General features: G+C 52.1%; 2 protein-coding genes across 2 annotated transcripts in view; one reads left to right on the top strand and one right to left on the bottom strand.

The window, feature by feature from the left end:
• The window catches only part of samd11 (sterile alpha motif domain containing 11), a 31,655-nt gene extending 21,396 nt beyond the window's left edge, over window positions 1-10,259 (top strand). Inside the window, exons 5-10 of the mRNA XM_067239106.1 lie at window positions 19-172; window positions 5,350-5,465; window positions 5,769-6,641; window positions 7,530-7,669; window positions 8,097-8,207; window positions 8,548-10,259. Coding sequence (XP_067095207.1) covers window positions 19-172; window positions 5,350-5,465; window positions 5,769-6,641; window positions 7,530-7,669; window positions 8,097-8,207; window positions 8,548-8,799 — 1,646 coding nt within the window. The 3' untranslated portion in view covers window positions 8,800-10,259. The remainder of the gene's footprint in view (window positions 1-18; window positions 173-5,349; window positions 5,466-5,768; window positions 6,642-7,529; window positions 7,670-8,096; window positions 8,208-8,547) is intronic.
• A 2,181-nt stretch (window positions 10,260-12,440) lies between these two features.
• The window catches only part of noc2l (NOC2-like nucleolar associated transcriptional repressor), an 11,519-nt gene continuing 10,321 nt past the window's right edge, over window positions 12,441-13,638 (bottom strand). Inside the window, exons 18-19 of the mRNA XM_067239193.1 lie at window positions 12,830-12,928; window positions 12,441-12,726 (exon numbers count right to left, since the gene is read on the bottom strand). Of these exons, the coding sequence (XP_067095294.1) occupies window positions 12,572-12,726; window positions 12,830-12,928 (254 nt within the window). The 3' untranslated portion in view covers window positions 12,441-12,571. The remainder of the gene's footprint in view (window positions 12,727-12,829; window positions 12,929-13,638) is intronic.

Here is a 13,638-nt window from a genome sequence, read left to right as displayed (position 1 = left end):
TCCCCCCCCCCCCCCCCCCCCCAGATCTGTTGCGTGTGCGCCAGGAGGCGCTGGCTGCGGCGGTGAGGAACAGCGGGGGCCTGGAGGCCCACCTCCCCTCAGCAGGAAGCTCCTCCAGCCAGAGACGCAAGCAGGGCCTGCCTCAGCACCGCGACGCCCACTACACCGACAGGTAGGACACACACACACACACATGCACAAACACACAAACACACGCCTGCAAGCACACACACGCGCCTGCAAACATACAACACATACACAAAGAATCGACACACACACGCACAGTTGCAGATATCCGCACACATGCAGTGACCTGGAGAGCGGCGGACTCTGACCACGAGCCAGAGTCTTGGTCTCCCAGGTAGAGCTGCTGTAGACCAGAACCACCACCGGCCTGCAATAACAGCACATATTCACCATCAATAATGAAGCCTGTGCATCTTCCCTTAATACATACTGCATGAGAGGTGTGTGTGTGTGTGTGCGTGTGTGTGTGCGTGCGTGCGTGTGACCAAGACTGCATAAAGAGGGCAAAAAAACAACAACTGAATTATGCACTAAAGGAGGAGAGGAGAGGAAAAAATGGAGGAAGTTGAAAAAAGAGGGAGAGGGAATGAAAGAAAATGGAGTTAATAGGCTATGCCAGTTTTCATTCCCTCCGTGGAATCCTTCCCCTCCCTCCATCCCTGGCTCCCTCTTTCCCTTCCTCCCTCCATACCTCCTGCCTTTCCTTCAGTTGGATCTGATTTTGTCAGGCAGTATTTAACTGCGTACGGTGTGTGTGTGCCTGCATCAGAACCCTGCTTCTATCCAAACTCATGCTTCAGAGCAGCCCGCCTGCTCCCTCCCCCTCTCCCTCCCCTGTACCTCCCCCTTCCTCCCCCCTCCCTCCCCCCAGCGCTGGCCTCTGCGCCTCCCAAACAAAGCCAGGGCAGCGGGAGTGGGCGGGTAATTGCTTGTCGATTATTTATGTGGCGCGGGGAGAGGCGGGGGATCGATAATGGGCCGGCGGGGCGGCGGCAGGGGAGATGTGTGTGTGCGTGTGTGTGTGTGTGTGTTAGTGTGTGTGTTTTAGTGTGTGTGTGTGTGTGTGTGTGAGTGTGTGTGAGTGTGTGAGTGAGTGTGTGTGTGTGTGAGTGAGTGTGTGTTTGAGTGTTTTAGTGTGTGTGTGTGTTTTAGTGTGTGTGTGTGTGTGTGTTGGAGGGCTATGGGGGGTGGGGGTGGGGGGTGGGGAGGGTGTGGGGGGCAGGCAGGAAGCAGAGCGGCCCAGCTCTGCATGGGGCAGCCAGGGGAGGGTGCGGGGGCATGTGTGTGTGTGTGTGTGTGTGTTAGTGATGAACAGGGTTGTAGACATGTGTGTGTGGGCCCTAAATGTGTATATATGGCTAACTAACACTTGTGTGTGTTTGTGGCATGTGTGTGTGTGTGTGTGTGTGTGTGCGTGGCAGCCCAGTAGTGCAGTGTGAATGTGGTCAGTGAGCCAAGGCGGCTCTCTGGCTGCATAGAGAGTAATTAGCCACACAGGACCGGAGGAAGTTAACTAGGCCTGCACGCTTTTCTATCGCCCTCCCTCCCTCCTTCCATCCCCCTCTCCCTCCCTCCCTCCCTCCCTCTCTCATCTCTTTAACCCTTTCTATCGCTACTCAACTGAAATAGAGGGATTAACTTAGAAAATGTTGAATGGTCCTTCCCTCTCTTGGCTGCTTCCACAGGTTGTGTGGGTGCTTACATGTGTGTGTGTGCGTGTGTGTGTGTATATGCTGCATGGTGTGTGTGTGTGTGTCCTGTTGCTGGCCAGGTCACATTTTTTTCATTGACATTGTTAAAGGACACAGGCTGTGTGGGCGGCCCTAGCCCCACATAAAACACCCTCCACCATGTTAGAGAGGGAGAACCAGGGGGGGTGGGGGGGGGGGGGTGAGAGAGAGAAGCCGTCTCCCCAGCTCACCTTTCCATCGACTCTCCATTATTGATTATCCGAGGCCCATTAGAGCCCATTGTTAAAAACAAATCATTAGGAGGGTCGATGGTCTTAGAACCTGCCTCTCCATTTGTCTGGCCTGAAATGCCACTCCTCTCCAGCAGCATCTGCAAGGCAAATCCTACAGAGAATATAGGAGATGGATGGAGGCCGGGGGAGAGATTGAGTGGAGGAGACTGGGAACAGTTGAGCGAGGATGTAAAGGAAGGAGGAAGGAGGGGACATAGAAGTGAGAGATGATAAAGGGAGAGAGTAGGCGAGGGCGAGGAGAGAGCAATGAGGACGGTAAGAAATGGAGAGAACCAGAGGGGGAGAGAGGGACGAGGGTCACTGAAAGATTGGCGCGGGAGAGATGGAGGGAGCAGTGGACGGAGAGAAAGTGAGAAGCAGCGAGATTGAGAGAGAGAGAGAGGGAGAGAGAGAGGGAGAGAGAGAGGGAGAGAGAGAGAGGGAGGGAGCCTCATCCATTTTAATGAGCTTCCTGTGTAAATGTGTTCCCGTGGAGTGGGAGCCGAAGGCGGCTGCACGGCGCTCCTAATCCCCCCACGCTCCTGTCATTAAGAGCAGCCCTGTCACACACACACACGCGCGCGCGCACACACACTCTCGCACGCGCACTCACATGAGTGCTCACACACACATGCATGAAAAGACACGTGCTTACTTATGAAAAATATGCAGAGCACATACGTGAACGGATACACACTGGTGGAGGGAGAGAGAGTGTGTGCGTGTATGTGTGTGTGTGTGGGCGCGCATGCGTCCCCGCTACACACACGGCCCCGCTGTGGGAAGGGGCTGTGTGTGTGTGTGTGTGTGTGTGTGGGCGCACGTGTGTGTGTGGGACAGTGGATGCACACAGACACACACACACACACACAACCCCGCTGTGGGAAAGGGCTGCTGTCGCCACTCTGACAGGTCGACACGCACGAGTGAATTCCCCAGGAGCCTCTAGCCTCATTGGGGAGAGAGAGAGAGAGAGAGAGAGATAAGGGAGACTGAAGGACAGAGAGGGGAGAGGAGAGAGAGGGGAAAGGAGAAAGAGGAGAGGACAGAGAGAGAAATGGGAGAGGAAAAGGGAAGAAAAAGGGAGAGGAGAGAGAAAGGACAGGGAGAGAGAAAGAGGAGAGAGGAAAGAAAAATTTTGACGTAGATATATTAGATAGATATAGATAAAATAGATATATTTTCTGTACTATGTGTATTATGAGCATTGTTACATTCTTTGCTATACTCTTCATACACACATACAAATACACACACACCAAAAAACACACACATACAGAACCCAGGGCAAACCGGTTAATGGCTGATTCCGCCCCCCCTCCCCTCCACCAAATTGCTTCCTATAAAAGGAGAGAGAGAGCGCGTCTGGCTCCCTCTCTCCCCTCCCTCGCTCCCCTCTCTCCCCTCCTCCCTCCCCTGCCTCCCCTCCCTCCCCTCCATCCTTCCATCTCTCTCCTTCCCTCCCCGTGATTAGGCCTAATTATGGTGGGGCGGACGCCTGCCGGCCCCAGTCATGCAGCTTTAATTGACCGTTATTCATCTGCGGGCTAACAGTAACGCTAGGCTAGGCGGCCAGGGCTTGGGCAGGGGAGAGGGGGGTGGGAGGGCTGGAGGTGGGTTGGGTTGGCGTTCCGGAGCCTAGCTAGCGTAGCGGTTGTGCACAGCGGCGGCGGCGGCGGGGCCCAGGCTAATTGCTAGCCCTGAGGGATTAGGCCAGGTGATTACACACTGGGCGGTGTAATTACATAAGCAGCGGCGGGCCCCGGCTAGCCGGCCCCGGGGTCACGCGCCGCAGCCCTTCCCCAAGATTAATTGGAGCTGCCACCGGAGTGCGAGGCACCGCCGGAGAGAGCGGTTATACGATTAGCATTAACATTTCAGCGGCGGTTCCGATCGATGAATGGTTTTCACCCCCCCCTCGACTCCCCCTCCACGTCACCTCCCCCGTTGGCTCTCTGTGTGTGCGTACCCCCCCCCCCGGCCCACCCCTGTCCTCCATCTCTATCTTTCTTCTCTCTCTTTTTCTCCCTCCTTTTCTCCATTGCTTTCGGTTTGTTAGAGACATGCAGGCGCTAGTTACTGTGAACACGTGGGTTACCCAACAACGGCTGAGGCTGCCAGTGACCGTTTGTTTTTGTTGTTGGGGCCGTCCTGTTCTCCCTTCACGCGTCTCTGCTCTGCAGGTTCGTGGCCTTCACACATGGATTGCCAATGTGTGATTGGTGTGATCTGGCAAGATGTGTGTGTGTGTGTGTGTGTGTGGTACTGTGTGAGTGCAGGGAGGGTTGTAAACTCTTTTAATAGGACAGATAGACAGTCAGCGCAGGTTGCCACACACTCCCAAAGCCCACTTCCACATGGTCTCTGACACACACAGTAACACACACACACACAGTAACACGCACGTAGACAGTAACACACACACACATACACAGTAACACACACACACAGTAACACACATGTATACACCACGACAAAAACTTCACTCGCACTCTCTCTTTTTCTAAAACAACATCTCCTTTCCTCTCTTCTGCAAATCCTCTTGTCTGCTCTGTTCCTTTGGGGAGGCAGGCAGAGCAGAGAGAATGGCAGAGATGCATGAGGGGCTTTTCTTCACCCTGAACGAGAGAGAGGGGGGAGGGAGGGAGGGAGGACAAAAGAAGAAGGACATAATGGAGAGGACCTTTTCATAAGCCGGGGTAGCAAGACACGCCGCCTTTTAACTGGTTCAATATGGCCCAGAGAAGGGGGGGGGGGGGGAGAGAGGGAAAAGGGGCGGGAAAAAGGAGAGAGCAGAGGAGGATGAGTGTTAATTAGAAGGTCCTTCAGTCCGTGGCCCCGGTGGAGAGGCGGGGGCCTCTCCAGCTGTCGTAGCATGACACACTCGCATTGTGCATTCAGCCCTCATTACGGCGGCATGTGTGTGTATAGAGCCCAGCTTGCGTGAGAGAGAGAGAGGGTGTGTGTCCGTGGTGTACAGTCTGTATTAGCGTGTGTGCGTGTGCATGTGTGTGTGTGTGTGTGTGTGTGAAGCCCAGGGTACAAACATGGCCAGCGGCATAGCAGCGTGACAGGACTGATGAGGCAGCGGGCATACGTGAGCCTCAAGAGCCTGATAAGAATAGATCAGCTCACACACACACCAACACACACCTCACACACACACACCAACACACACCTCACACACACACACCAACACACACCTCACACACACACCAACACACACATCAGCCGTACTGAAGCTGAAGCTAGGAGACCTATGCTTCTGAAGGCGTGCCCTGTGCCTTCGCTCTTAACCAGCTTCAACTGTCATCGTTTTCCAGGCTAAAATGTTGTGTGTTTTCTTGATGTTTTCTCAGGGAGATGTCCCACCCTCCACCTCTGCTGTCTCCTCAGAACGCCCCCCACATAGCCCTAGGACCCCACCTGAGGCCACCCTTTCTGGGCATGCCCTCCGCCCTTTGCCAGGCTCCTGGTGAGTCTGAAAGTTAAAGCTAGCATGCTAGCCACCAGAGATGGGAAGTCACAAAGTATTTACTTAAGTTGATTTTTCTGGTATATGTACTTCACAATTTATTTTTCTGACAACTTTTTACTTTCACTCCATACATGTTTTACACAAATATCTGTACTTCTACTTGAGTGAAGGATGTGTGTATTTTTGCCATCTCTTCTAGCCACACGCATGCTAGCACCCTAATACTAGCAGGCTAACCAGGATTCAATGTGTCCGCTGATGTCAGCTCATTAGCTAACAGTGTGTTGTTGTCTCCTCCAGGCTACGGCTTCCTGCAGCCCGCCCAGGCTGAGATGTTTGCCCGGCAGCAGGAGATGCTGAGGAAGCAGAACCTGGCTCGGCTGGAGATGTCCGCTGAGCTGCTGAGACACAAGGAGCTAGAGAACCTCCACAGGCAGCAGCAGCAGCGGCTCCTGGGTTCCGACTCCCTGGCTGGCCTTCCCCCCGGCATCCCCCCGGACCACCCCGCCCTGCGCTCCCTCCACGACATCCCCGAGGGACACCCCCTCCGCGAGGAACTCAGCCGACGCTCCAACGCCATGCTGGTGCTCCGCCACGGCAGCAACGCGCCCCTGCTGGCCCTCAACCACCAGGCCACGCCGAGGGCCGCCACGCCCAAAGACTCCCAGGAACAGAGCTCCGCGTCCGGGCCCAGCTCCAGGAAGGGCAACCGCAAGGGTCCCCAGACGCAGCTCCGCAGCGGGGCCCACCAAGCCGCGGACCACAGAGGGAGTCTCGGAGAAGGGCGAGAGAGGGAAGGCGACACGGAGGGGCAGGATGAGGAGATGAAGGACTCTGATAGTGAGACGGAGGCAGGAGAGGAGAGGCACGAGGGCTCGGCTGCCAAGGCTAGCGACAGACTCCACAGGGACAGAGACGGCTGCCCAGGGAAAGAGGCTGGGGGCAAAGGTGCGTGTGAGGGTGCGAAGGAGGCTGGCGAGGGCTCGGGGCGACTCAGCGCCCCCTGTAGCTCGGTGGGGGCAGAGTCGCCCAGTCATCACATCTTCACCCCGGGCCTGGGCAAGAGTGATGTCAAGTACCACCTGCCACCTGGAGCCTTGCCCCATCTGCCTGCTCTCCACGGCCAGACACTGCCCTTCGGATTCCCCTACGCCAACCCCTACTTCCACACTGGTGAGCACCACACACAGATATGAGTACACAGAATGCACGCATTGGCTAGGAATCACAGTCCTCGACGCACTGTAGAAACATAAGCAAATTCACTTTGTGATAGGACATCACACCGACTCCCTTGTACACTGTCAGGCTCACAAGTGGTAATTGGATGAAATGTCCACAATGGAACAATTCTGTTGGCTAATTAAAAACGTAGTTCCAGTTGTTTGTGGTTAACGACAGACATTAAAAAGAGAAATTTGACCGTTTGAAAAATGCAGACAGAAACTGCTTGAGGAAGCTAAGGCAGAACCAACTTGTTTCACAGAGGGGGCCTAGACACACACACACACACGGGGCCCAGGGCAGGCATATGAAAGCCATTAGCGTCACTCTCTCTGCGTCCTGCAGTGGGGACCCACCCACCACACCATCCCCCCACGGTGAGGGGCCCCCTCTGACCCCGTGCCCCCCTCCCCGCTCTGGGTTCTCACCCTCCCCACTTCAGCCACGAGGAGAGAGAGAGAGATAGAGAAGGAGGGGGAAGAACGGGAGAGGGAGGGAGAGCGAGATAGAGAAGGAGGGGGAGAACGGGAGGGGGGTCTGGAGGTCTTGACAGGCGCACCGTCCTTCGTTCAATTTCAAGAAGCTTTATCGGCACGACAAGATACGACATGCTCATTCACGTGACAAAGCTTGTGTGACTGGTTGACTGAAACAGCGACTGACTGAACAACCGGGACAGGCTCTGGGCACTGGGCCTCTCTTTGTAGCCTCGTCCTTTTAGTTTGAATACCACAGAAGAAGAACAGGCTCTCTTTCTGTGACTTTCGGATGTGATTCCGTTGTTTCCCCTGGTGATTGACATCCCCCCCCCCCTGTTCCTCCTCTCTCTGGCCTCAGCAGCAGGCTCTATGGGAGGCCTGTTCCTGGATGGAGAGGACTCGTCTACGGCGCCCCCGGTGGAGGACATCAGCAAGTGGAGCGTGGAGGAGGTGTGTGGTTTCGTTGGCAGCCTGGCTGGATGCGCTGAGTACACACAGGTGAGGAACAGAGAGATGGGGGAGGGGAATAGAAAGAGAAAGAGAGAGAGAGAGAGAGAGAGAGAGGAGAGGGGAAGAGGGAGAGAACGGTCTACAGAGTGGCTTAGGAAACAGAGTATATCCACCACAGCTTCTGTGCATAGATACCCCAACTCTTTTTTTATTTTTACAACAGCACTTTTCTTATCTCATCTCTCATACACAAAAGGTTCCTGTCAAATCAATGAAAGTAGAGCAGGTCAGATGGTGTGTGTGTGTGTATGTATGTATGAAGGTGTGTAAGAGTTTGTTGGCTGCATGAACGTGCCTGTGTTGCTGTATGCGTATAAATGTGAGTGTGATAGTGTGTGTTTCGAGAGATAGTGTGTGTGTGTGTGTGTGTGTGTAAGTCCCAGCGCGTGGCTGAAGTGGCTGTGTCGTCTCCCAGGTGTTCCGGGAGCAGGCCATTGATGGAGAGACCCTGCCCCTGCTCACAGAGGAGCACCTGCTCAACACCCTGGGACTGAAGCTGGGGCCTGCCCTCAAGATCCGCTCCCAGGTACACACCGACAGAGGGACACACACACGCCTGGCCCTCAGTGTGTGACGTGTGCTCGCGTCGGGACATGTGTGTGCTCGTTAGTGCGTGCTTGTGTGTGTAGCGAACACGGTGTGTGTGTGCAATTCCTGTTGTGCGTGTTGGTAGCTCGATCTGTTCTCAGTAGAGTAGCTTTAGTAGTCCTCTGTCCCTGCCTGTTACCGAGGTCCCTGGTCAGTCTGTAGACTTGCTCTTCTCCCTCTCCTCTCCGGCCGAGCATCACTTCCTTGTTGCTACGTTGCGTTACAAGTCTCTGTTCTGTGATTGGCTCTAAGCGTGCCATGTGCTCTGGTCTCCTCAGGTGGCGAGGCGAGTTGGCAGGATCTTCTACATGACCAGCTTCCCGCTGGCACTCCCCCTGCCACCATCTGCCCTGCGCCCCCCGGACAGGGACCCCCTGCCGTCAGAGACCCCCCTCGCCCACCGGCCCGCCTCTGCCAGCAGCAGCTCCTCCCCCTACAGCGGCCCCGCCCCTTCTTCACGCTCCTCCCCCAAGCAGGAGAATGGCAATGTCTCTGCTTCAGCAGGCTATGAGGCCAAGACCCCCTCGTAGGATAGACGGGGGCCGGTTGCCCCGTCGAGAGGGGGGCAGGGGGAGGTGGGGAACAACCTCCGCCCTTATAAACTCTTGAGTGGAATCTCCTCTCTGAACTTCACCCCTCAAGAACTATATGCTGAGGCTGAATAGACGTTTTGAGGAACAAACTAAAAGACAGGAAAAATGACAAAATGGACAGAATCATGCATCGCAATCAACCTCCAGCTCTGCAGCATTTTCTGGCTGAGCAGAATCCAAAGACAGGGAAACTGGGTAGGAGGGAGAGAGACAACGGGAGAGAGAGAGAGAGAGAGACAACGGGAGAGAGAGAAAGAAAGCAGACAGCTGGTCTTAGACAGCTTGCCAAAAAAAAAAAAAAAAAAGGAGCGAAGCCCCACAAACACGACATTCTTTTGAGTCAGACAGACAGACGCTAGCGGAAACCCTTCCTTCCTGGACTGGAGGAAGCCCTCTCTCTCACTCTCCCCGTCTGTCTTTCTGTCTGCTCCCATACACACTCTGTGGCGCCCGCCACTTTAAAAGGAACGCCTCTTCCCTCTTTCCTATTCCTCTTCTTCTCTCTCCTCCATCTTCTTCTCCCTCGCAGGCTCTGCAGCTCCTGGGGCTCAGAGGAGCCGTACATCACAGCTGGAGCAGAAGCATATGGCTCAACAGGAACTTCTAACTCTCTCGTTATTGCAACTATGCATTCCACTGTCCAATACCAAAGATGAGTGGATGAGTGGAATTGGAACGATATTTAATGTTGTTTCTGGTTACAAGTGGTTTTTACATTGTAGGACGACATGACTGGTCAAGTGTTCGGTACATTTGGGGGGGTTGGGGGGACTGGTCTGGTACTTCAAATGGAGGGAGTGTTAGTTAAAAGGGGGCTCTTTTTAAGGTGAAACCGATACCACACCTCATGTTTGATGTTGTACTGGGCTGGTTGTAAGGTCGGTCATGTGCTCAAACTACAGTGAAAGATCCATGGCTTTGGCTCGTCGGACTAACGTCTTTTGAAATGATCGTGGTGACTACTGTGGCTGACGAAAACAGAAAGAATTGTACAGAATCACGTTTTAAGATGAAAATATCCTGAAGGTTATGTACGTGGTACTTTTTTTTTGTAGATGCACGAGTAAAATTTTCTGTTGACTGAACAAAAATTGACATGCTAACTTTGTTGGTACTTTTGTTAACATTTTCTGTTTGACGATTGTAAAATTAAGGACATCCCGATCTTGAATGCTACTTCAGCATATAAATGAGGAAAAATAGTATTTATAGGACTTTTGATGTAGTTAGACAGATTATGATACAGTATGTATGGATCCCAAAGAACCTTTTTCTTTATTTTCTCTTTGTTGCAGGGAAAGGAAAGGCACAAAGCTCTTAAATGCAAATCTTTGAATTTATGGATTTTTTTTAACTATGTTGTAAGCAATGAATAAAAATGGTTTAGATTTCCCATTCATGTTTGGTCCTCATCCTATTTTTCTATTCACCAGTTGGTGAAATAAATCCTTGAGAATCAATTTTTTTTCTTCTTACCAGGGTTCCAGCAGCTTTCTGTAAGTCAAATTTAAGACCTTTTAAGACATTTTAAGACCATAAAGATTGAAATTTAAGACCTACACGATGCATTACCCAAAAAATATTCAAATCAAAGAAATTCTGAAAAAATCCTAATTGAAATTGATCAACTGCCAAACACGGTATCCCTGGTTGGAATCTCACTCAAACCAATTGATAATTCATTTAAATGATATCAGATAAGTAATATAAATGTTATTTAAAGTATATAGAACGGGGACCCCGTGGTGTAGTGGGTTGAGTACAAGGGCCGACACCACAACAACCTGGGTTGTTGCGGTGTCACCAGCACAGAGCGTAGTGCCAAACACATCCGTGGGCCCAGATCCCTGTAACCGCAGCGCACTCCCCGACTGTCCAGATCCCCTCTCCCAACTGTCTTTCCAGGTACCCAACTGTCCCACCAGGAAAGGCTCAACCAAGAGTCTAAAAATATATGTACCTTTTATCAGTTTTATTTATAAATTGAGTTTTATTTATAAGTCCAAGAACAAACATTGAGCTGTAAGAAAATCCTTCAGCCAGATTTTAACACAAGACCCCTCACACAGCATGCCCACATCCTTCACCATTGACCTATCAAGGACCATAACAATCTCCACTTAAAATTTGACATTGAACTATCTAGTTGTAACAACCTGCAGAGTTGGGGTGTCAGAAAACCAGAAGAAAGCAGGGCTCCCTGTTGACTCACTGGGTTAGTGTGCATGCTCTTTCAGACATGCTAGTGCAGTACCGCAACAGCCTGGGTTCAAATCCCAAGTTTAAATTGTTTATATTAACTTAAAAGTTACATTGTGGTCATGTGAGATGTAGGACAGTTTCATAAATATCGTCTCTCTCCTGTCCGCCTAACGCTTGTTAATCTCAGGAAGATTCTCTTTAGTTTAGTTTGGTTAGAATTCTAGAGCTCCGCTTTGTAGGATGCGACACAATACTTTTTTGCTACTTTGTAATAACTTACTGCAGCCAGCGTTTCTGTAAATTAACGAGGGAAAAACAATGTTTAGACCTGACTAAATTAAATTTAAGACCTTGGATGAAATTCTGGACGTTTTTAAGACGTTTTCAGGCCTTAAATTTAAAGTTCAGAATTTTAGACTTTTTCAAGACCCCGCGGGAACCCTGTCTTACTGTGTTTGTGTGGGTCCTGTGTGCTGTGTGTCTGCAGCAGTGATCAGGAATATCCACCGCCCTGCTCTCTCTCCCCTGACGGTGCGTGTGTGTGTGTAGGGTAGGAGACCCCCGGGGGCATGGTTCAGGTCAACACCAGCTGTCAGAGTGTGAGGTTCAGCCGCAGGCCAAGGCCTCCCTGCCTGTGGGGATAAACCTGACCCGCCCCTCTCTCTCACAAACACAGACAGCCAACCAAATGTGGACACCCGGAAAAATTCCTTTTCTCAAACCGAGCTACCTTGATCCTTGAGAGGTTTTTCCCAAAACCTGATATCTCCCCAGAGGCCTCCCCCTGTCCTGTGTAACTCCTCCACTGCACAAGGTGCTCTACACTCCTCTCACGCCCGCACTGCGCATGCTCCCCATCAAACATGTATTGTAAGAACTCCCCGTCATTGGCATATATCAATGTCGTTCAGTATCTTTATTCAAATCTTCTTACAACCAGAAATATTTCCCGGTAAGTGAATTCGGCAAAAATTATTCACCTTGATAATTAGTGCTATACTGCTGTTCCACAAGATGAGAGAAAGAAATAAGATAGGGAAGGTGGAAGCAAAGCGAACTGAGCGAAATGGAGGTTGGTGGGATGTTGTTGGCACGGAAACAGGCCAGGCTGTGTTGCTTCTCTACCACCTGGGCTTAGAGGACTGGCACAGCATCAGACACCACCCTAACAGCCTGGCACACTACCTCTGTCCTGGAGCGCACCGCCCCCCCACCCCCTAGACCCCCTCCCACCCTGCACAGCATGGCCCAGACCTGTACAGCACATCCTAGTCCACTCTAGAACCCTCTCTGAACACTGTTCTGTCAAAAGACCTATAATATTCAATAAGCAATATATCAGTGATTGCAAATAGAATAGCAAAAACATACAGAAGTGGGTTGAAACTGGTTTATACTTTGTACATGGTTGCACTGTACAATAACTGACACGTACAAGATTGAAATTAAACTAAATGGTCAAGAAAAGAAATGCGAGGCGCACATATTTGTGTGTGTGTGTGTGTGCTCAGTCCTCCTGGTCAGACAGCTGCAGGTCCTCCACCAGGTCCTCCTCTCCCTCCGCCAGCTCCATCAGGGCCTTGCTGGACAGCTGCTTGGGAGCCTTGGAGGCCTGACCCTCCTCATCATCATCATCCTCCTCCTCCTCACCATCAGCAGCATCTGGAAGAGGGAACCACGTCAACAACAGATTCACATGGTAGGTGCCCTCGCTTCAGGGAGCACGGGGTTGTGACTCTTGTAAAACACGGCTCCATTTCCTCACCTGAGGCGCCATCTTGGTCCGCACCCACGCCCTCGTCATCACTCAGGTCAGACAGATCCTCCAGATCGTCGTCGTCCGAATCCAGGTTTTTCTTTTTGCCTGGGTGGGGGGGGGGAAGAGAGAGAGAGCGAGAGCGAGAGCAAGAGAGAGAGAGCGGAGAAGAAACTAATTACCGACCCGTTTTTTCCATCACAACTCACAATGCATGTGCCACCCACCGGCAGCTTATCACACCAACCCCTCGACACTCCCCAGCCCTCACCCCACCAGAGAGAGCGATAGAGAGAGTAATGACACTGATGTTAGTGTGTTCCACAAGCTTCATCTCAGATGTTCCTGGGCAGGTACCCTCAGATGTCACTGGTTCCCATTACCTCCAGCGATGGAGCTGAAAATACATTAGCGCTCGGGCAGGCACAAACAGCCATGACGCAATACCGGGGCCCAATTTCAGACATCTTCCCCTCTCTGACTAAATATAGCAAATGGAGATAGCAGACAGCCCTCTGAGCAGACTGCTGCACAACTCCTCCACGAGACGGCCGACTGTGTGTGTGTGTGTGCGCACATGTGCGTGTTGGGTAAGCAAACAAGATGCAGAGCCTGAGTTCCACCCAAGTTATGTGTGTGCGTGGGTCAGTTTAATAAGTGTGCGTGTGTGTGTGTGAGATCATGCTTAGACATTTCTTTGGCTAGGCAGACGGCAGCCAGGTCTCAAGGCATCAGAGTAAAGTCTGGCCATCTAACGGCTGAAAGAGAGGAGCAGAGAAGTAGAGGACTGGAGGAGGGAGCAGAGGAAAGAGGGAAGG

The sequence above is a fragment of the Osmerus mordax genome, chromosome 7 (assembly GCF_038355195.1).
Source record: "Osmerus mordax isolate fOsmMor3 chromosome 7, fOsmMor3.pri, whole genome shotgun sequence".
NCBI lineage: Eukaryota > Metazoa > Chordata > Actinopteri > Osmeriformes > Osmeridae > Osmerus > Osmerus mordax.
This window is presented reverse-complemented; position numbering and strand designations above follow the sequence as displayed.